The sequence below is a fragment of the Sciurus carolinensis genome, chromosome 6, assembly GCF_902686445.1.
Source record: "Sciurus carolinensis chromosome 6, mSciCar1.2, whole genome shotgun sequence".
NCBI classification, from domain to species: Eukaryota; Metazoa; Chordata; class Mammalia; order Rodentia; family Sciuridae; genus Sciurus; species Sciurus carolinensis.
In genome coordinates, this window is record NC_062218.1 from 149,751,944 (window position 1) to 149,776,950 (window position 25,007).

A 25,007-nucleotide genomic window follows, 5' to 3' on the forward strand; every position below is an offset into this window, starting at 1 on the left:
TGAAATCAAATCATGTCACTTTCTGATCAATGGCAAAGCCTGTACCACAACCTATAAAAACCTTCATGATCTTTTATTCCTTCCTCCCCAACATCATCTTTACTATGCCTTTCGAACTCACTCTATATTGGCCTCAGGAGATTCGTGCAAACCTATTTATTTGGGCCTCAGGGTCCCAGAAGTAGCTGAGAATATCATCACCTACAGACCTACTTGGGTTTTCCTCTTTAACTCTGTGTTTTAGTGATAACTTCTGAGCTGAGATCAGCTGTGCTTTTCCTAAACTGTTCTTTGTGATATATCCAAGTCCTCTTACCTGGTTGATTTCCCTCTACAGATTTACCTATAATATAATGTGCATGGTTATTTGATTTGTTGTCTATTTGTTACTACTAGAATAAAACTTCCATAAGAGGACTGCTGTATCCAGTGCATAGTTGGTTAGTACATATCAGGAATTCAAAAAATAATTTCTGAATGAATAATGAATGACTTTCTAAGGAAGCAATAATGGAATTGGGATTTCATGGTGAAGAAGTCAACAATTCAATATTTTAAGGGGAATAGTCATAACTGAAAATAATGAAGACTGTGCAGAAGGTCATAAATTTACTTTACCTGGAGTTAATAACAAAAATGTTTAAGAAATATAATTTAGTCTCCTCCTCTGTCATTATAAAAGTGAAAAAAATTAGCCATATGATAAGCTATGCCACAGACGATTTCCAAGCATTCTTACTCTGCTGTTTTCTGTCCTCTGTATGCTGTTCAAAACCACTAAAAAAAATTCTAGACTTTTTTTTGCTTATCCATCCACTTCATATTGCATATCCTGCCTCATGATGGGGGAAAAAAAGTTGGAAGGGAGCTCTTCTCAGGTAAAGAAGCATAGAATAGATGCCAATTGAACAATTATGCAAGCAATATTACATGAAAGATGTTTCAATAAAAATATTAAACTGATGAATCTAATTTCATTACCAACAGCTATATGGTTAACTAATTTTGACATGGAAGAGCTTTAATTCGTGTTTAATTGATTTAATGGTGAATCAGATCACCCAAAGTCTGAAGGCTGAACTCTTGTAAGGTGCAAGGTCCAGCCTTGTCATGCATTACAAATCCCTGGGCTGGGACACTGCACACATATGCAGACATGTAAGCACAGAGCGAAACCCCACATGCAGTTGGAAAATGGCTTACCTAAGGCCACTCTTGCAGCTGAAGCATCATAATTAATCCAGAAAGAGACCCAGGAGAGGATGGTTATCAAGATGGAAGGCATATATGTTTGCAGGATGAAGTAGCCAATATTTCTCTTAAGCTTAAAGCTGAGGGACAATCTGGGATAGGACCCTAGAAAGGCAATTTTAGAATGTTATTATTATTAATCAATACCTACACAATGCTTTCTATTAAAGGTCCATAAACATTTTTATGAATGCCCTAAATTCAATTTCAGTTCTTGGTGAGGGGCACTTTTTTTTCTTCCTGCAAAAGCAGTCAGAGAGCACTGGGATTTTAATTAGCAGGAGCTACTCAGTGGCAGGAGCTACTCAGTGTGGAATACATCCCATACTCACCAGTAATTAAAAAGGATTCCTGCTTTTCCCTGCTCAGCCTCACACACTGTATGAACAGAGACCAATTCTCTACCATTGTGATGGCAAGACTATTTAGGAAAGCCCCTTTCTTCCCTTTCTTAATTGTCCCTCAGCAAATTCATCCTATAGCTTTTCTCCAACATAAGAATTAGGCTGCATGCTCTGATCATAGTAAATAAAAATCTTTTCTGTGTGGGTTTTCATGTGCATGCATCCTTTATTAGTCCTTAATAATTTCAATGCTTCAGTGAGAGTGCTAAAGGGATCCTTGATCCACCTGAAGGTGAAGGATCATTGCTTTTGAGCAACATTTGTGACAAATGCAAATAAAGGTACAGTTTACTAAATCTGGGTTCTTGGTTGTGGTGAACTTTGAATGAGAGACACTGGAGAGCACATTCTTACAATATAAAAAGTTCACTTTAATGAATTGCAAGGGAGATATTTCCATTATTTGAGAGAAGCTTTATTTAGTCTTCTTGGGCTAAATCACCTATCTTAATCTGAAAGTAAGAATATTTTAAGCAGCAACTCATCCCCATAGAGTTTTAGGGATTTTGGAAAAGTTTTCAGTTTGTCTTTTTCCTTTATCTTTTTTCTTTGTATTTTTAGGGATTTGGAGGACATCACACTTTGGAAATAGTTTTTTAAGCTAGAGGCAACTTGGTATGTTTACCAAATCACACAGTTCTTGCTCGAAGTGGTTGGCTTATAAGATTTAAATATCTTTTTGCCATTAAATTAAAATCTAGCAAATGATTGTCTTCCTGTGGTTCTTTTTTTTTTGTTAAAATAATGTAAAAATTATGTTGATGACATCAGGTCTGGCCATCTCAGTCTCAGGGTTGAAAGGGCAAAGATGGCAAAGACATCAGGATGACGTCAACGTCTGGAAGGGGCAGAAGGAAGACCATAAAATTATCCTCTGCTGCCTGGGGACTTTCACTGTGTCTGTCTAGGCTCCAGGATGACCATGCTAAGGAATGCATCAGCTGGGGACATCTCCGACCCGGGTCTTCAACTCTCTTTCTGTATTGTTTCTCAAAACTTAATCCCTTCTCTAGCAAATGAGGGACACGTAGAGGACCCTCTAAGCTTTGCTGGGGTGCCTTCTGGGGAGGAGCTGCCTGGGTTCTGGATGGAGCAACAGGCTCTATGGGGAGCAGGGTTTTCAGCAGAGTCTAAGCTTTCGGAGTCATGATCCTTCCTGGGACACAATCTCAGTGAAAGTGAAGTCTTTTGACAAAATGCGATAAAGATAACTTCTTTTCTTTCTTTCTTTCTTTTTTTTTTTTTTGTGGTCCTGGGGATTCTTTTCCCTGATACAAACCTGTGGAGAAAACAACCTTCTTGGTGATAAGTTTGTAGTCCACGATGGAGAACTGCGGGAGTTCAATCTTGGTCACTCCTGTTACGGCATTGTCATCCCCACGCCAGTAAAACTCAATGTCATCGGTGGTGTATCCATCTGTAAAAGGAAACACACACACGCACACACACACAAATAAATAAATAAATAAATAAAGGAACAAACACACAAAACAAAAAAAAGAACATCTGTTGAGAAGATGTTCTACGTGTAACTCTACGTGTAACAAAAGCTACAGCTCAAGACCGGAATGTGTCAATACCATATTCAGCGTCTAGAGTCTACTACACATTTAAACCCCACCCACCACTCTCATGAGGGAAGCAGGACTAGACCCCCAGGAGACAACACAGGTGCAGAGAAACTAACAGCTCATGGCCTCTTGCAACTGGGAATCACAGGTGGGGCTTGAACCTGGGTTTATCTGGTTAGAAACCTCACTCTATGAAACGCTATCACATGTCATTATTGTGTAACTCTAAATTGCACTCAGAGAGGGCCAGAAGAGGAGAAAACTCCTTGAAATGATCAGCTCAGTACTGACTGCTACCAAACTCTCCCCCATAACATCAAATATCTGAATTACGATATATTTGTGTTCATGTCAGAAGAGAGATGATGATGCAGTGGGTAGCTAATTCTTCAATATTCATATACATGATCTCTAAATCTGATTTTATAACACATCTAATCAAAAACCTCCCAAACTCCACACAACACTAATTCCAATAGTTCTGAGGAGTAGCGGACATGGTATGTGCACAGTTCTTTATCATACACCTACTGTGCTCATCAGTGCCCAGTCTTTGGGGAAAGGAGTATGTATGTGTGTATAACAAAGACCTGTTCTTTGTTCCAATGACACTTTTCAGTCCATGGGTCTAAGTACAATTTCAACAAATGAGCACAGATATCACTGATGGATACCCAAACGTCTAACTGTAATGAATAGCACAAACTGGGCCATAATCAGTGTTATACAAGGAAGCATGCAATGGAGTCCACTGTATATTAACAAAATTGTACAAACTTATTTGCTCCCCCCACCCAAGATATCTCCCCAACAAAAATGCACACATTTGCATGTATTACACTTAAATTGTTACCATATTTATCCCTTCAAAGGACTTTTGCATCTGGATTGTTTGCAAGTCTAAGAGGCAGGCAAGTCTAAGAGACACACAGACACAAATCATCAAGATTGCGGAAGTTCTTTGTCCTTTGATGTGCAACTGCCCCAAAGGATAACTGCACTTTTCTAAGGTCTAAATTTACCTAATATGGACACATAAAGCCTTGGTCTAGGGCAATATCTCAACTATCTCAACCTACTTTTTCATCAGTTCTTTGTACAGATCTCTGTTATGAAATAGTTCAGCATTAGTGATAATTCCACCACCAATAAACAATTTAGAATAACAAAAAGAAGGACAATAGCTTCTAGAATCCAACTAGGTAGTTAGAAGAGCATCCTAACATTGAATGAGTAATGTCTAAACACAAAAGGGGTATCTTTGAAACAGGAAGGTAATCATCTCCCTTGAAAGTGGCCCTAACTCAGATTCTCCTTGACTTCTATGATTAATGCATAGACATTATTACATTCCAACAGCCACTGACTGATTCAGTTCACAGGCCTCATTAGCCAGAAACCCATCCTGTTCACAGAGAGTGCAAGTTCAAAACCCAAACCCTGGACTCATCATTTCATGTGTCTGAGAATCCATCAGAGATTCCTAGTCAGTTAGTCAGTCACTGGCTTAAGACCTGACTGTTTATAATAAGCAGCTCAGATAATTCTATTTTAGTTGGCATGTAAAAATATTGAGAACCACTTGTTTAGCAGATAAAGAGAAAGATAAGGAAAAGAATTAAAATAACAGCAAACTTACTGAGCACTGCCATTATATGACTGGGAATTCTACTGAAAAACTTTACTTTCATTATTTCATTTAATCTTCACAATAATCATTCCACAGGAAGCAGTATTTATTTGCATTATAAATATTAGTCACCCATACTGCAAGTTAATTACTTTTATTTTCATTTCATAGTAGAGAAAACAGATTAAATAACTTGTTAAAAATTACCCATCTGGCGAGTAAAGAAATGTTGTCATGTTTATGTGATTGACCCAAAGACAGTGTTTTTCTACTGCATCTCCCCTCTAGGAAATACAAAACATAAGTACAAGAAAGTAAATACCCATTTTTGTAAAAACAAAATGCAGCCATCATCAAAGGAAGAGAAAAAGAAAAAAGTCACCTCAATATTTCCCATAATGGACTCAGTCTAAGCTAAGGAAGAGGATTTTGAATTCTCCAACTTCCTCTCCTTACCTTCCTAGTATTTACCTTTTTGTGTCCATCACTATAAATCTTACCACAGAAGTTATTTGTAAGTAGAGTACTGAGAATAACTATGGTGTTCCAACCCAGTGGTACAGGAGATGCCTACTGGTTGTTCAACAGGCAGGAACATTATCCAGAAAGATACACTTTTGTCAAAATGCCAGATGTTTGACAGTGTTTGCTAGTTAATATGTGGTAGGGAGCAGGTACTAGATAAATGTAATTGAATTGATAAAATGATAATTTTATACAGATGTGGACTTGGGTGGGTGGTTGTTTACACTGAAGCATTATTCAGATGTTCATTCATTGTGAAGAGACACAAGAGTGTTCACATCTCTGTCTCTTGCTCTGAGTATGGTCCCTGGCACAGTTGGCACTAAAACATTTTTTTTTAATGAATTTGAAGAATGTAATAAGAACTCTTAAGAATAATCCAGAGGTTCTTAATTTTATTTTTCTATGTAATAGTTTTTCCTAAATTACTTTCCTCTATTTTACTTTGTCCTCTATTTTCTCATCTACAAATTGGGATAATAAAAACGGTCACTTCACAGAGTTGCATCTTAGGTAAAAAATTATATAATGTTTTAAACAGACCTTGGCAGATAACGTTCAAAAATTTTAGTTGATAGTATTTAACAAGAATTATTAAAAATGAATGTCTAGCTTTTTACCATTTTGTCACCAGTTCTGAACACTATAAGCATTTCTAGAAGGAGAAGCTCAGCTTCTCCTTGAAGCTGAAATGAAATAATGCAAGTAAAGTTTTTCAGTAGAGTTCCCAGTCATATAAATGGCAGTGCTCAGTAAATTTGACCACACTATGGAACTCCAGAACAGTGCTCAGACATGGATATAAAAAATGTGAAGGTTATTTTGATGTCTAAGGTTTTGAAATTCAATACAATGAAGTAGCCTATTGTATGTACTTCTGAGCTACCACTGATCTTTAAGAGCAAAATCACCAGAAATCACTTTGGTTTACTGAATATGGAATCCTCCAGGTGGAAAGCAAATGGGTGCTTTTACATCATCCATTTCTGAAGAACAAAAGTGAATGATCCATGACACAGCCAGGGTGGGTCAAGTTCAAAACCCAGTTCAGCGAACTGCACAGGATTAGCTTAAAGTGGACCTACTTTCTTCTTACTTTCAGTCTTCTCTGGAGGAATATTTAACAGCCTTTCAAAGTGATTAAAAATGAAAAGAAAACATATGCAAATATATGTGACCTAACTTTCACAGCTTTCATAATGAGTGAAAAATAATTAGATTTCTTTAAAAAAAGATATCAGTAGGAGATGCATGGAAGTTCTTCATTAATGTATTGCAAATCAAACTTGTCTTTTATATTTTATTCATGGAATTCCAGAAACTGAGTCATTCAATTATTTTATATTGTTAGAATCAAAATGTAACCCACATAATAAATTCAGAAGGCCTATGAGTAAACCAAAATATAAATTCATTGTCATTTACCTGGAGGAATGAAAGCTATATGACATGCTACAAGCCTCTGATCAGGAAGGAAAAATACGTACATTTATAAATTAATATAAGATATGAATGATAGATACATTCTCTTTTACATACTAATAAAAACATGTACTCCACAAGATCTAAGGAACAGAAATGCCATTTTAAGCACATCCACAAAATAAATGAATACATTCTTACAATTGTGACATTATTTTATTATATAACATGATATTTTAAAAAAGATTTTCTGCCTCTGCTGTCAGTGTACATGCATATTTTGTTATTTATTAGGTAAATAGTTTATTTTAGAATGATTTATCATTCCCAAAGTCAAACCTGTACCAAGACATCAAACTATAGGCAGTTAGGAGGACACTGGGAGAAGCGAATTCCCGATGCCTCCATTTACTCTTTCTGGTGGAAAATCAAAGTGACTAATGGTTTTTTCTCATTATTTACTTAGCACCTTGTTCCTCAATTGGGTTGGTAAATGTATTAGGGCAATTATATATTTTATACTTCCCATTGTATCCAACAAAATCACAGTCACTTCTCAGTGGTTTGAATTCATTGATTCTCAGTCATCATACCCAGTGGGTAATGGGTGAGAATCACAGTCAGTGTTGTGTCCGTTCACAATAGAAACTGGTGGTTTTGATTTTTTAAGAAGCATCATAAGAACCACCTTACCTCAGATTTTCTTCCCTTTATGTGCACACTACACCACTTTACCTACTTTCTGACTCAAATGTTTCATTGTAAAAACTTAGCAAGCAACTCCCGATCAGTATTCAAAATTTCATGTGGTTCCTATTATTAGTCTGAAAGGAATTATTAGTAAGTCTTGATTTCTGTTCTAAGAGTCATTAATCCTATACTGTGCTTCATGGAAAAAGGATTCCACAAAATATTTGAGAGTAACAGCACATTTGGGCCACTGGCTATATAGAGTCACAAAATATTAAACACAGCAAAGAATAGGAAATTCTGCAATAAAGAATTCATTTACTTTAACTTAGCCATGTCATAACCCTAGTCTATTTCAACAGATAATTTTTTAGCATGTAAAAATGCCCACCTGCATGTAATCATTCTTTACATATTAGACCAGAATAATGAAGACTTTTTAGGGATGTCAAATACTGTCCTTTTTAATCGTGTCCCCAACAAAGTAAGGTAAGTACTTGAGAAGTCCCACAATCCCTCTGAACCTTATCTTGCTTCTTTAGTAAATAATATTTTTTTTCTCCAAAAAAGTTTCCAGCAGAGAAGAAAACATCTTGAATCACACAGAACTGCCTCGTAACAGAGAGAGGAATTTCAGGGGAGACAAACATTTTAGGAAAGTAATAGGATGATGTGCTCAGCAAGAAGGCAAGCACCTCTCACACTCTAACTTGAGTGGCCCTAATTAGAAGCGTATTGGTCCACAATCAGAATGCACTCACTCCAAGCACAGGCCCAGATGCTCTGCAAAAGTACAGGGGTTTTTCAGGAAGCAAAGAGACACACACTTGTCAGCCACAACTCTTCAATTTCAACAATGTGAAAGTGTTCCAAAGACACTCTGGGTGATTGCCCTGACTCCTTAATTGCATCTTATTCACTCTGCTCTTTGGATGGTCTGTTAGACACAAATGTTCTGCTGTCAAATCATTTCTAGACCTCAAGCAGTTTAAAATAATTGGCCTAGGGTAGGTCAGAATTGATTACCTAGTGTTATCTTCATAAGGACACCATCAAGTCGTGGCCTAGAATTCATCCTGCATCAAAGATAATCCATCTGTGTGTGTGTGTGTGTGTGTGTGTGTGTGTGTGTGTGTGAGATTACCATTTTTAAATTCAAATATTAAGATGAAAAATAACAGAAAATTTATAATAATCAAGTAAAATGTCAAATTGTGAGCTTTTGGCCATTTCTCCATTCGAATTTTAATGCATAACTCTGTATTTGTCATTTGTGTTTGGGTGTAGGGTTATCTGGTGTTGTTTCTGCAAGTTTAGCTCCACCATGTGTTTATTAAGTTTTTAAAAATTATTTTTGGAGAGATTAAGCAATTGCTGTAAAGATTCAGCAAAATTAAAATTAAAATATTAAAAATTTAAAATATTAAAAAACAAAAATAGCTGCAATAAATAATGATAGCATCTACCAATTGCAGAACCCTATGCATCTTCAGTTCTTTACACAGTTCTGTCTCTACAGAGAACTGGAGCAGGCTGTGGTTATCAGGACCTTCCCCCTGAATCTAACACTGATCTGCCCAAATGCATAGACTCTAAGTCCTAAAGTAAAATGAAAGAGCCAGAAAAGTTTTGGCTTAATTAACAGGTCGGGGCTTTTCAAACTTGATGTACATAGATATCACTTGTAAATATTGTTAGAATGCAGATTCTTTTAATAGGTGAAGACTTAGATTCTCCAGCGCTTATTAATTCCCAGGGGAGTTGATACTGTTTGTCCATGGACAGTCCTTGATATAGCAAGGGGTTAAAATATTTTACAGAATGAAAGTTGTTTACCATGACCAGGGAGTGAGGCAAAGAATATCTTGGATATAGTCTGATCCACAGCAGAACAAGTTTTTTTTTTGAAAAGTTTTATGAGCTCCAAAGTTAAAATATCTTCTCCTAGTTATGCCTTTCTTATGAGGGACAGAGAAGTTCCTGATGCTGTCTCTATCCAGAGACCTGGTTTTCTTTAATGGTTAATGACCTATAATCACCAACAGACACTAACAACAGAGACTACGAGATGGGGTTAGGTCCAAAATTTTCTCATTTATATTCACACCAGATTTATTTAAATGTTTAGCCTCATTAGGACTAAGACTACTGAACTCTTTAGACTTCTTCATCTTTTATTTATATTCCTCAATGAATTAGTCAGCAACCTTTTACGGGTTTCCTTTCTCTCCAAATTATAATACAAAAGCAACTACTGCTGCTTTATTTAAATAAGCAGATTGATGATGCTGTATCTATGCTTTAATAAGATAAAACAATGTGAAAACAAAAAAAAAATAAAGAAAATTTCCAGATGGCCTTCCCAGGTGGTCCAGAATTAAATAAGAATTCTTCAGTGTGATATTTGAAACTCCATTAGGTGGCTTCTATGTGCAAATCCATCTTCCATTACTCTTCTTCCTCTTTCAAGTCTCTCTTCTACTCATGCTCTTCAGTAATCCTCAGTAACCTCCTGACTCTCAGTTATTTCAAGTTATTTGTTACTTGAAACATTTTCCTGCTCACATCAAATATCGGAACCTTCTAAGGACCAACCTCGATTTCCACCAGGACCCTGTCTCATTTTCCTCTCTTTCCTTACTTCCTGTTTCCATAGTGCTCCAGCTTGATTTCTGTCTCTGTGCTTCTCACAGTTTTGTGTGACAGAATATGTGAATGGGCTGGTTTCTACACAATCCTATCAAGAACCATGTATGGTCCTTCTCTGTAGGTTTTCTTCTCCTTCATAAAGGTCTTAACTCTGGGTGTCACTTGGAATAGCTTGCTGAATTAACTGTGAACATACTAACACCTTGCCTGTGGTCGATCAGATTCCCTTTTGACAGGGTAGTCATTTGCTGAACTGCAAGTGGATAGGATCACAAACCTGGACGCCATTAGTGGTTGGGATGCATAAGTCCTATGCACTAGCCTCAATGTCATTAAAGGCAGTGCTGCTAGTACCAGGTCATAAAAGGAAGCTATCAGGTTGGAGCAAGGGCCCCTGTATTGAAGCAATCTTCCTGATGCTGCTTTTAATACACATTGTCATTCCTGAGGCAAACAAAATTACTGTTTGAGTGGTCACAGCCCTCTGGTAATGACTTCCTTGGGGCTGGTAGATTTTGGAAACCAATCTGCCACAAAATCTCCAGAGGTAGCCGACATCTACAGCTCAAATGCAGTAATGCTCCCTGGTGAGAAGTGGGTAGAGTCATACAGAAGAATTTGTTAACTCAAGAGTGATAATGGAAGATGTTTAAATTAACAAGGCCGATTGAATGATCGAGTAGATACAAACAGCTGTGTAATCAAATGCCATCAACTGTTACTCCAACCCATCAGCTTTCTAATAAGGGGTGACACAGGAAGTAAAGGACTAGCTGACTGATGGAACTGCTTTGGGTCTCTCATCTTAACCCATTCTTTGGTGTATCTTCCCTGGGACATGGGGTCAGTGAGGACTTGCTTCTTTAAGGGATGGCAGGCAGCATGCTCTTGCAGAGAAATTTTTGGTTTAAGAGTTGTTTGTGATATGGACTGTAAGTATGCATCCTAACTAATAAAAAAAATTTTATTCTGTCCCTACTCTCTAGATATATGTCCCTGCAATTGCTGGTATATGCTTTCTTATGAGTATTCAACACATCTAATCCAAATTACCTGGCAAGGTGTGCAGTTCCTTACTCAACTGTGACTTCTCATTGAGAATACACATTCTGTAAATTTGCAGTCTACATAGCTTGGTGTGGAGAGGTGGTGAGTATCAGATGTGCAGTAGGTGTTTACTGAGAGGGACTGAAACTGTGCTTGGTGAGAGGTTTATGTAAACAGCAGTAGGGAGGCCACAGGAGCTGATGGCTTACATGCCACTCATGCAGACAGACATGCACTGTTAAATATGGCACTGCTTTTTTATCTGGGGACATCAGGAGGAGATCACTGAACTGAGCCAGAGTAAGAGCTTCATCAAATGGCCACTAGTGTATGTTTTCCGAGCATTTCCTGTGTGAAACCAAGTGCATCATGAGCATTACCTCATCTAGTTCTTAATAAAACCCTCTGACACAGAAACTGTTTTCCTTATTTTACAGAGGAGCAACCTACAATTTAAAGAGGTTAAGTCGCCTGCCCTAGGGTCAGAAATGGGAACTGAATTCATTCCTCTTTAACACTTGCACTCAATCCCTCAGTTACCATATTTACCATCACACATAGGATTCAATGTCATGTTTTGGAATTATTCTGTAACACGATGGAAATATTTCTGTGCTGTTTTCCCTCACTGTATCCACTCCCCTTTGCAATGTGCTCTTACCATGAAGGGGTAGACTATTTCCCTACATCTTGAAGCTCAGAAGCCATAGTCACCTGCTTTTATCAAAGCAATGGTGAGCCAGTTCTGAGCCTACGCTGCAGGATGCTTTGAAGTGCACCCTTATTCTTTGGCAATCCTGCTGGATGACAAGGGGCATATGACAAGAGTGACCTTCCTTGTAGCAATCGGACAATAAGTCCCCAGCCTACCTGTGAGAGGACAACAGATGCATGAGTGAGTCCATCTAAAATCAGCAGTGCCTGGCTTAGGCTGGTAGAACCTCCCAGTTGACCTGTAGTCCACAGAGCCATAATAAGGGCTTTTGTTTTAATCCACTAGGTTTTGGGTTATATCTTTAAGTAGTAAATACTAATGGAGAACACTAGGTTCTATTTAAAACAGAAAACAAAGCCTTCTGGCCCCCGTGGAGTAGTGTGGCATATACAACTTCACTTCCAGGATAACATTCAGAAGCACAGCTGAACACTGCTGCAGGGAATCTCCCACTGTTTAATGAATATTAGAGGCTGAGCCATATGGCGTATCAAATCAGAAGACCTACCTAGATTTCTGTCCCTGTCCTGCTATATATGAGCCATAGAACCTTGAGCAACTCATATGCTCAAATCTCAGTTTTCACATCTGAAAAGATAATCTTGTTCTAATTCACTAATCCTCAAATTTTTGGTCCCGGTTGCCCTTCATGCCGAATAATTACTAAAAATTCCAAAAAACTGTTGTTTGTATGAGTTATGGCTATTAATATTTACCATGCTAGAAAATTAAAACATATATATATTTATAGATACTTATCATTAATTAGTTGAAACCAACAATAGTATCCTATTACTTGCTAATATGAATAAAAATTTCTATAGAGAATAACTATTTTTCTAAACAAAAAATATGAAAAGAGTATTAGTTGGAATTTCTGCAGACCTCTTTAATGTTAAGGATTTAATAGATGATAGCTGGATTCTCATGTTGGCTACTGCAGTTAGTTCTTGCAAAAACTCATTTCATGTAGCCTCTGGAAAGCATGACTGTACATTGTGAGAGAATGAGAGTAAGTGAGACAAATACAGTCTGGCATTGTTGAGAAGGAAGCTTTGACCTTTGAAGACATCTTCAGAAGGTCTCAGGTACTCCTAGGTGTTAAGTAAAGCTAAATAATTCATTAAATTTTAAAATCGTTGAAAATATGCCCAAACTATCAACCTGGTTTTCCAAGAAATAAAAATAATTCAATCTTCGATAGCTAAAGACTTAAAGGTCATCTTTATGTCTAAGTTAAGTAAAAAATGATATATATTTAAAATTCTTAAAATTTCATGTAAATCAAGTGATTGCCTTTGACGAAGTGGAACATGCATTTTTAAAATAGAAAAATAATGGATTTGTTCACAATTGAAGTTACTGTCCAGCCATATATGGCTCTCCACCTAGAGGAAGGTCTACATATTTACATATGTAAATAAAGTTAGCTGCCACTCCCTTGGCATGGCCCCTAAACACCTGTGCAATTTATGCACAGAAACAGGACCCTGGAAGTGATTTCACTAGTGAAGGGTTAGGAGTTCATATCTGGGACTTCTAACATGAAATAAAAATTTCCACCTTTAAAAAAAGTTATACAGAATTTTGCTTAAGAAGCACATACAGCCTTGACCAATGGTCATGTACATCTATTTTTTTTCCCTAAACTGTTGATTATATTCCTGACTTGGGACGAGAACCATTCCTTAATAGATAAAAAAGAAAAAAAAGAAAAACAAAACAAAACAAAAAACAAACAAACAAACAAAAAACAAACCCTGACACTGAAGATACTGAAGATGAAATACAAGACATGGAAAGATATAAAAAATTAAATAATCATCAAGAAAAGACCCAAATTCAGCCAAGTTAACTGAAGCATCCTTAGGTCTTCATTATTCTTTTATTCAGTTTGGACAGAACATTAGCCTGCACTTGTGCTTTTAAAGATATGTATAAAATGTTACTATTACTATCCACAAATGGTGGGTGGGGTTTTCTCCACCTCCCATCGAGCTTGGGTTGGACTTAATGTGCTTCTCACATACAGAACCAAGTGATGGAATTTCATTTGAGGTTATGACAAGGCTGAAGCTCCTTAGATGTGCTTGTGCATTTTCTTTCTTTCAGATTCCTTGCTCCTCCGTGATGTGAGTTATCCCATGGAAAGACCCATGTGCCGGGGAAGTCAGGGTGGAAATCAGGGAGGACTCCCACCAACACTCAGAGGACCTGAGGCCCTTAGTCCAATGGCTCCTAAGGAACTGAGACCTGCCAACACCTTGTGAGGCTGGAAGCTGACTCTTGCCCATTTCAGCCTTCGGATGAGACTGCAGCCCTAGACAACAGCTAGAATGCAACAGACTGAGAGCCAGAGTCACCTGGCTAAAATACCTCCTATTCCCAAATCTCAGAAACTATGAATAATTGCCTGTTGTTTAAAGTTTATGGATAATTTCTTAGTCAGAAATAAATAATAAACCGTTATATGATATAAGCACTCAATGAACTGAGTATAAAAGGAATGTTCTCAACCCTTAAAGACCATCTGACCAGTCTACAGTTAATATCCTAAGCACTGGTGAGGAGTGGAAAACTTTCCCTCGATCAGGAGCACGATAAGGATGCTCACTTTCACCACATGTACCCAACCCAGCACTTGAATTCCTCACCAAAGAAACACTTAAGAAAGACAAAGAAATGAGAGGAATACAAATTGGGAAGGAAGGACTTAAAAGATCCCTGTTTGCGGATGACATGATCAGACATACACACAATGTTAAGACTGAATTGAAAACTGATAGAACGAACACATTCAGTAAAGATGAAGAATACAAAATCAACATAGTAATCAATATTTCCATATATTAACAATAAACTATCTGAAAAAGAAATCAAGAAACCAATCCTATTTAAAATAGCTAAAAAATAGTTTGGAATAAATTTAACAAATGAGGTGGAATATCTGCACAATGAAAAGCAATGAACATGATAAAATAAACTAAAAATGATACAATAAAATGGAAAGACTCCTGACTGAAAAAATAAATATTGTTCTAACATCTATGCTGCCCCAAACAGTGTACAGATTTAGGACAATCCCTATTAAGATTCCAAAATCATTTTTCATGGAAATAGAAAAAAATGAAGAAAATTCATGTAGAACCAAAAAATCCTTGGATAGCTAATGCACTTATAAGCAAGAGATAACAGTTGTTCTTTGATACCTGAATTGAGCTTTGCTAAGGGGTATGCAGTAGGAGCTCATTGTAGTTAATTTGTTTTTCCCACAAACTCAAATTCAAGGGGCAGTTTTCTCTAAACCATATTATCTTTAAACAGCTACAGTTTTATATACCAATGGTTTTGATGATAAAAGGAAAAGAATAAAGAGCTAATATTACCAACATAGCAAACTAGCATTCAAACAGTGGCCATAGGACATGAAGTATAATTCAACTCTGCAGTATCCTCATGTATTACTGTGCCAACACATCTCCTCCAGGGTCTGTTAAATCTTGTTCTTGGGCTCTACCCCTTGGAGAATTTAACTGTGGAGACCTGTTTGGACCCAGGAGCCTTTTCCATATTTAACGAATGAACTAGCTGATTCTGACTCATGGGCCACATTTATGCATAAGAAGAAACTGTGCTCTAGAGCTTGAAAAAAATCCTTTAAAAATTCAAGAATGCCCTAGTAAATACTTATATTTATATTTTCTTAGACACAGGATATTGAGACTATAATTTTGAGATCTAGAAGAATAAATAGTATTCTATATCTCTATATCTCTATCTACCTATCCATCCATCTGCAATGTTAACACTTCTGCCTTTCCCAAATCATTTCCAGAAATGTGTCTGGGCTCTCTCTTCAAATCTAATTCTCCCTATCTCCCACTACTAATATCATAGACTGTGACTGCATCATCTTATGCTTGGAAATCTGTCACAGCTGGTTAACTGGCTCCACTCCTTCCACTTTTATGTCTCTACAATCTAGACCAGGCAGCGAGCTTTAGAAGAATAACCCAAGAGTGTCACTCTCCTTCCCATTTTACTGTAAAATAAAACAAACATCTTTATAGGACTGACTGTGGTCCTGATTACCTCTTTGAGGCCATCTTCTGCATTTTTTTCTGTTCTTTTGACCATGCTGCTCTGAACTTCTCTTTTACTCTTTCAATATCAAGTGCTCATTCCAGTTTCTGGGCCTTAGCACTTGCCTTCATTTCCTTCATGCAGACCTTCAGATGGATGTTGTCTGTTCTTTATCTAGGCCTGCTTCAGTGACCTCCTCATGAAGCCTGATCTCCTCATTCTACGCTGAGTTTCCCCAGGATCCCCCATGAGAACTCCTGAACTGCTTTCTACAATATTACCTCTTTTCATGTTATTTATAGTTGATCACTCAAAAACAATTATATAAGCTCCTATGGGTCAGGAATTTGTCTCCCTTGTTCACTGTGGGGGGTGTGTGTGTGTGTGTGTGTGTGTGTGTGCGTGCGTGAACATCTATGACATCGCTTGGTGCATAGCTAGTGCCTCAAATATGTTTTTGAATGAACAAGATGAATAAGTTGATTCTTAACTGTTGATTAACATCTGTACCATAGATAAAATCGGTCTTATCATCTATTGCATGTTCAAAATAATCTCAAGGCATCTTGAACAGGTGCAGAGTTTAACATATCAGATGAACAGCTGAACTTTCAAAAACCACCTAAAACATGAACACATAAAAGATATGCTCATGATTCTTCATTTAGATGGGAGCTTTGCCATTTCGTAATATGTACAATTGCATGGAGCCTTATTTTGTAGCCATATTACAAAGAAACAGATCCTTGGAGTACTATCTTTATTCAACAGGGGTGATGATATTTCTTCTGATACTTCTCTAAAATGCCTGACCTAAATCATGAACATATCTTGCTCAAAAGTCAACTTACATTATTAATTTGTTGACATAACAACTTTACTTCTCATATACCAGTCTGCTGTTAACCTCAAGGTTCTACAACATTACAAGGCATAATGGTGAATATGTGATTTTAACATAATAAAAACAAGAATGAGGTAAAGTAAATGGAAACATAGAGTATAGAATCAACACATTTACATGACCAGGACCAAGTGAAGGCAAAGGTAGATTGAATTTACTACATTTTTTCTCAAATTCGTGAATTTACCAAATGTGAGCAAACTGGTACTTAACTAGGCTAACTGAATAACAAATTTTCAGATTTACTGTAATAAAGAACCTTCAGAATAATTTAACATCATTTGAAACTAGCCATATGTTTCACAAGGTCTTAGATAATCTGAATCTGGGTTCTATCCATCTTCACAATTTATGCCGGAGATGTGACAGACTAAAAAGGGTGGCAAGGGTGGATAAATGACTCTTTCCTTATCCCTGCTATGGATGATATACTTGGGTTGATGTCTGCTTTAGGCTGTATCAATCATACTCCTTTTTAAAGAATCTGGATTCGAGATTTTGAGAGTCAGTTCACTTACAGTGCAATATGAAAAGATTATGGTTCTGTAAGGAAGGACAGAACTGGAACAGAGAGACCAAAATGGGCAATGAGAAGAAAGTGCAGCAAGTTCGTACGCAGAAACAGAACAATGAAGTCATGGGAAATGTGGATGGGACTCTTGAGAAAAATCAGGGGGTGCCAAGAGAGAAACAGAGAGATAGCCTCATACCTGGTGGGTGGTTTAGGTCCCCATTTCACAAAGAATCCTGGATATCCTTAGAATCCTGGATATTCCCAGAGAATTTGGGGCATCCTTTTGAGGAGGTCTCTGAGACTGTTTGTTGTTATCTTCTTATTCAGGAAATACTTATCAAGTGTCTACTATATGTCAGGTACTTATGATACATAGGTTTAAAAAATTATGAAAACCAACTACCCTTCTTGGGAACACATTTCAGCAGGGGAGACAGACAAAATTCAGTATTCATAAGAAATTGGTATGTTATATAGTATTATACACTATGCTTAAAAGTAATGTAAGTTAAATGTGCTTTGGAGAACTGAAAAAGTAAAGCAAGGTAAGAAGTATCTGTAGTCTTGAAAGGACAACAAGGTGCCCATTTCCTTGTAGGAAAGCTGGCACATGGACACAACAAGTGATGAAGGACTCAGCCATAAGCCCATTTGTGGAGGAGCATCCCAGGGAGAAAGGACAGTCATCACAAAGAAGCAAAGCCAGGGTCATGTGTGGTGCACTGAAGGAACAATGTCAAATTCAGTCAGCATGGCTGGAACTGAATGAACAAGAAGAGTAGCAGATGAGGTTAGAACTTCATATGCTATTGTTTGAAATGTGGCTTCTACTCTGAGTGAGGGTTTTAAACAAACAAAAAAAATATGACATCATCTGGCATGTGGGCAAAGAGGATTATTTTAAGTTTCTATGTTGAGAATGTTCCACATGGGAGTTGGTAGGATGAAGGGACACTAGTCAAAGATGCTTGCTGTCATGCACGTAAGAATCATGGTGCCTTAAAGCAGGGAGGTAGCAACAGAAATGATCTAAAGTAGTGGAGCGTTAGAAATATTTTGAAGTTCCAAAGAGCACTATATGTAGGATGGAAAATAAATAGAATGAACAATTATGATCCCAAGGTTGCTGTTCTGACTTGAGCAAATGGAAGGATGAGTTAGCATTGACTGATGGGAAAGGCCACATGTATTTTGGGTGTTGGAGAGAAGATATAGGGTGTTCAGTTTTAGATATACAAAATTGCAGATACAAATTCTGCCATTTGGGGAAAAAGTTTGGATTGAAGATAAATATTTGGGTGTAATCAATAGGCTGATTATATTCACAGCTTGGCAACTTTGTGAGATGGTTTACACAAGTGAACGTAGATAAGCAAGTAGTCTAAGAACTCAGTGTTGGTGTATGATGTATTAAGAATTTAGGCAAATGAGAAGAAAATCATAAAGAAGATTGAGAAAAAAAATGATAAGTAAGGTAAAGAGGAACTGGGGCTGGGGAGGTTGTTCCATGAAAGTAAAGAAGGAAAATGTAAAACCGAAGAGTCATCAACAGTGTTAAAACACCCAGCTAAAACAGGTCCCACCAGATGAATACTGAAGAATGTCCCTTTGAGGGGGCAATGTAGAGGTCATCAGCAACCATGATGGGCATAGCGAAGTCACGGTGGGAAGAAAAGGCATCCTGGGATAATTTCAAGGCACAATGGAAGAGGCTGGGGCTCAGTGGTAGAGCACCTGCCTAGCATGTGTGAGGCACTGGGTTCAAACTCAGCACCACATAAAAATAAATAAATAAATAATTGTATTGCATTCCTCTACACTAAAAAAAATATTTAAAAAAAAAAGATACAATGGAAATAGATGACTGAAGGAATTTGGGTACAAAAGGGAATAAGAAGTAGCAAGGCAACTAGCAGTGTTTGTTGAGTAAAATGAAGGTTATTACTATTTTGTTGTTAAATTAGAAGAAATAATTGCCTTCTTATAATACTGGCAACAGAGAATGAAAAATGACGATGAAGGAAGGAGGGTAAATGGCTGGAGCCATTCCCCTGAGTGGGCAAGATGAAGCAACTATATTTAGATGGAAGTATGACAGCAGCTGGGACGAGGTGGCTGTGGGGGTGTGGGTGCTGGTGGTGGGTGGGTGGAGGGGGTATTCTAAGTCCTCCTAGGATGATTCAGCTTTCTTATGAGGTGGAAAGCTAGACCAGTAGCCAAGAGTGAGCACGGGGGAGGAGGTGCTGAGGAAGTAAGGAAAGGGGAGAAACTATGACAGAGTTGTTCAGAAGAGAGGGGGGTGAAGCTCCAGGTAAGAAATTGTTATTATTCAGCCATAAAGAAGAATAATATTATGGCATTTGCAAATAAATGGATGGAATTAGAGAATATCATGCTAAGTGAAATAAGCCAATCCCCCAAAACCAAAGGTTGAATGTTTTCCCTGATAAGTGGAGAATGATATATAATGGGGGTGGGGGGTGGGGAGTGAGAGAAGAATGGGGGAACTTTAGATGATGTAGAAGGAAATGAGAGGGAGGTGTGTGTGTGAAAAAAGGTGGAATGAGGCAGACATCATTACCCTAGGTACATGTATGATTACATGAATGGTATGAATCTACATTGTGTGCAACCATAGAAACGAAATGATGGACCCCATTTGTGTACAATGAATCAAAATGCAGTCTGTAAAAAATTAAAAAATAAATAATAAAAAAATAGAAATTGTTATACAGTAACACTAAAGGCTTAGCTGGACTCTGTGGTCATGGGTTAAAAGCAGGACCAGTCATTACCCTTGACTTGGGTTTGTTGAAGGGGACTTTCCCTTCGTATCTGAAATACCTTAACCAGAATATAGAATGGCACAGAAACAGCCTTGCCTTCTGGGAAATCTAGGGATGGCAACATTTATTTGATATTTTAGTGATGAAAATCTCAGGCATTATTATGTGTTACTGTCTTTGGTTTGTATTGAAAATGGGGGGAAATCCTTGTTCATTTTATCACATTTAAATACATTTAGACATGTTTAATCCGAACTGTTGCAGATCTGTGGGTAAGATGTGCTGCAAAAAAATGCATATATACATATATATGCATTCAAAATTCAACAAGCGAGCTTGTGATGTGCTTGCTATTTTGTTTCAACTCTGTCATTTTGTAACCACTTAATTACTATGTAGAGCTGACAAAACAGTGCATTGTCTGGAGACCTCTGAGAAACATTGATAAACATCTGTAAACCTCAGATGTGTTTCACTGTTTCTGGTATCACTGTAGGTAAGTTTGAATTGAAGTGACCTCAAAGGAACAAGGTGGCACCTCCACCAGTTCACATGCACACACATAGTTCCTAAACTCATGATTTCTCCCCCTTAGGGTAGAAGGATGATGGAGGGATAGGTATGTCTTCACTAGAATAAGATGATGATGAGGATGAGGATGATGATGATAGATACTCACTTTAAGTCTACTTTTTAAACTTTACCATTCATTTTGGTAAACACTATGCTTTGGATTTTGTCTTAATAGACCATCCTATGAATGAGTTATTCCTATTCTCATTTTAATTTATAAAATGTCAAACATATTAAGAACTGTGATGTACAATATGGTAGACAGGGGATAAGGAGGAAAAACCAGTGGGGTTAGTGAATCTGTAATAACTCAAGCTATATTTTATCTTTTAAAAAATGGCAAAAGAGCAGGGGGCAATGGAACACACACTGTAATACCAGTGATGCGGAAGACTGAGGTAGGAGAATTGTAAGTTCAAGGCCAGCCTGGGCAACGCAGGGATACCCTATGTCAAATAAAAATAAAAAGAACTGGGGGTGTAGTTCAGTGGTATAGCACCTGGGTTAAGCCAAGTATTGGAGAGAGAAAGAGAGAGAGAGAGAGAGAGAGAGAGAGAGAGAGAGAGAGAGAGAGAGAGGAGAAGAAGAAGAAGAAGAAGAAGAAGAAGAAGAAGAAGAAGAAGAAGAAGAAGGAGGAGGAGGAGGAGGAGGAGGAGGAGGAGGAGGAGGAGGAGGAGGAGGAGGAGGAGGAGGAGGGGGGAGGGGGGGAGGAGGAGGAGGAAGAAGAAGAAAAAGAAAGAGGAAGAGGAGGAGGAGGAGGAAGAAGAAGAGGAAGAGGAGGAGGAGGAAGAAGAAGAGGAAGAGGAAGAGGAAGAGGAAGAAGAAGAAGAAGGAGAAGAAAAAGAGGAAGGAGGAAGAGGAAGAGGAGGAGGAGGAGGAAGAGGGGAGGGGGAGGGGGGAGGGGGGAGAAGGGGAAGGAGGGGAGGAGAGGAGAGGAGAGAGGGATTATTTCCACTACAGCAGTCTACTGAAACATCTCGGAAGGGATAGACCCTGCAGCAATGAACAAGGCTGCTGCCTTCATTGTTTTCTAACTGTAATTTCTCCCTAACAGCTACTACAGCTATTTAGAAGAACAGCTGTCTCCTAGACTGGAGCAGGGATATCTGACCGTATTAGATGAGCCTAGAATATATGATCATATTAGAAGGCCAAGAAGAAACCAAAGAACACAAGAGTTGTATCAAAAAGGCTCCATTGTTGTCTTAAGGAGGTTACCCTTTGCAAAAATGTTATCATTTGAATATTAATAAAAATGGAATTTGTAATGCATCAAAATCTTATAATATTCTTAAATCCAAATGTGCACCCACATACACACACTTAAACACACATACAACCTACGATGGTCAACAATGGAGAATAGTGGGGAACCAAGTCACTATTTTGAAAATTGGTAAATAAAGAGGAAGAACAAAGTCTTGTCCCTTGTCTACTATGATTATCAAGTAGATTATATGACGGAATTATTTTTCCATAAATATTCCAGCTAATAAATTAAGAAAGGACAATAGCAATTGTATAACTGACCATTCTACAATGAATTGATAAATGTAGTCTGCTAACACCACAAAAAGAGAAGAAATCAAATTTATCTATCTTCGGATGCAAAAACAATTCTCACTATAAAGTACTTTTCCCAAAAAAAAAAAAAAAAAAAAAAAAAAAAAACTCCATACACACACACAACTGGAAGTTTTTATGGTCTTAGACTTAAATACAAACCTGGGAGAGCAAACAAGCCCCAAAACAAAACAAGGAAGGAACCAGACAAAAGATTAGCGATAAGAATACCTTAAAGAGTAGGGCATTAGCATAATGCAAGCAGCATTCTTTCAGGCTGTGGGAAACTCTAAATTAAAAAATGAGTCAGGTTTTCTGACATAAAAATATAAGAAGAAAAAAGGAGAAAGAGGAGGCAAGAAAATTACACACGAAAAATTAGTTAAGAACAATTACAATACTATGGACTTCTTTTGAATCTTAATTGAGCAACCAAATTGTTTAAAAATGAGATAATTAAAAATGCATGAACACTGAATGAAATTTTGTTGATATTAAGAAATTAGTTCAAATTTTAGGTGTAATAATTGTTTTAATCCTGTTTTAAAAGCAGTTTTTATGTTTTGATGTTATAACTGAAATTCTTATGGATACGACTAATGTCTGAGATTCAATGTATAGTAGGAGTATGATTAAGAGTATGAATTAAGTAAAACTGTAAAAGCTGGGTCGTGGGTTCACAAGAGCTCATTACGGTATATTTGCTATTTTTTCTATATGGTTTAAATTTTCCATTGTAAAAAAACAAAATGAAAGAAAAAAGAATAGATCTTCTGTTTATGTACACAGCAAAAGTAGAGAACACGGCTGGGCTGAGATTTAACTGTAGGTTCATGATTTCTTTATTTATTTTCTTAATTAATTTATTTATTTTAGCTGCAACTTCCTCTTTTGGCAACAATATGAAGCAATTGAGTTATAAAGCAATCCTTAAACTGCAGAACAACAAGCTATATTTACAAATAAGGCCTACTGGAATGTTAGGAAAAGTTAGGCTTTTGAAGCATAGACAGCTATTTTCTGAATAACCAAACAGGCTATTACTGTTTTAGTCGCAATTTTAATCAAAAAAAGATTCTAAAAGAAGTTGACTTTCACTATTTGTGCTGTGTTTATGATTTCAACAAGGAAAAGAAAAGACTTGCTTCTTTCTGTTTTGCTGGAGATTGAATCCAGGGCCCTGTGCATGCTAGGAAAGTGCTCCACTACTGACCTACATACCCAGCCCCAAGTTACACTGTCTTTTGTAAAACTCATTTTTCTCTGCTTCACATTTTACTCAGGGTGTTCAAGTGATAAATATCACACAGTATTTTTAAAAAATCTAACACATTCAACATTTATTCTGTAAGCTTGGGATAATATGCACTTATGTGATTATACTATTTTCTATACTACCTCAATTTTCATTTGTGTATAATGAGTAGAAAATATACAAAAATCAATTCTTCATATTTATATACACATGTATATAGGATAATCTATGTGTGTGTATATTTATTTGTATTACTTGATAATGATTTTAATTTTTATACTGTAGGGTTTTCCTCATGGGTCATTTGTTAAATTCATCTGGACACTATGATAAATAGGAAGATTTATGACATAGATAATGGGTTTTTACTTTCTGTGGTGTTCACTGTGTTATATCCATCTCTTGGAACAGTCTAATACATAGCAGGTTTTTAATAAAACTATAATGAAGGGATACAGAATTCTCTGTTGAATTTTAAAGTGATGATATTAAAAAACATTCACACATATAATAACATACATATGAAAATGTGGATTAAAAGCAATTTAAAAATAATATATCTATTTCATCTACCCATTTCTTATTCTGTTATTCCTCGTTATGCATGCCTTTAGTGAGAAATAGAAAAATTATTATTTATGACATAGCACTCCAGACTTCCATTACCAGTACTGGGGAACAAAAAAAAAAAAAAAAAAAAAAGTATCATTCTAGTCACTATAATTATTGCATTCCATAAGCCAGATTTCTTGAAAATTCATTTTAAATTACAGATTAGTTTTGATATTCTTTAAAGAACTCTTCAATTATATGATAAAGTGACATCCCCAGAAGAACCATTCAAAAAGTATTTCCAAAAATTCTTTTATTAAGAAAGGCTTTCTGGGTTTCATTAGAAGATAATTTCACAACCAAATGTCACTCCCAAGGACTTCCTCCTATCTTCAGTCATGATAAAAAAATGTATGCTTTTTCAGATGAAGAAGGCTTTGGACATGTTAAGACAAGTTACTGGTTCCCCGGGAGCCTCAGGCAGTAGTGGAAGGACAGCTGAGAGGGGAGAGTTAACAGGAAGGACAGACCAATGCTCTTGACCACAGACTTACGATTAGACAGCTGAGGTTTATGCTTCTGCTTAGTCTGACATTTCACTTTTACAGAAAAAAATAGTAACCAACTCAATATTTTTCTCACATGTCAAACTCTCGAGATCCAGATTAAATGCTTGTTAGACATCTTGATCTTTCACCCATATTGTTTCTCCTTTCCTGAATAACTTTAAAACAAAATTCAGAATGTTTATCAAGCATTTCAATTTGTTTGATAATTTTTTCATGCCTATTTGTACCATCTTCTGGAATGCATGTTAATATGATAGGGCTGCATGTCTAAGTCCGTCATAATATGCTTAATATGACCTCATTA

General features: G+C 36.9%; 1 protein-coding gene across 1 annotated transcript in view; it reads right to left on the reverse strand.

Moving 5' to 3' along the window:
* The window catches only part of Gabrb2 (gamma-aminobutyric acid type A receptor subunit beta2), a 238,976-nt gene that overhangs the window by 39,610 nt on the left and 174,359 nt on the right, over nucleotides 1-25,007 (reverse strand). The window contains 2 exon segments of the mRNA XM_047556881.1: nucleotides 1,204-1,356; nucleotides 2,935-3,072. Of these exon segments, the coding sequence (XP_047412837.1) occupies nucleotides 1,204-1,356; nucleotides 2,935-3,072 (291 nt within the window).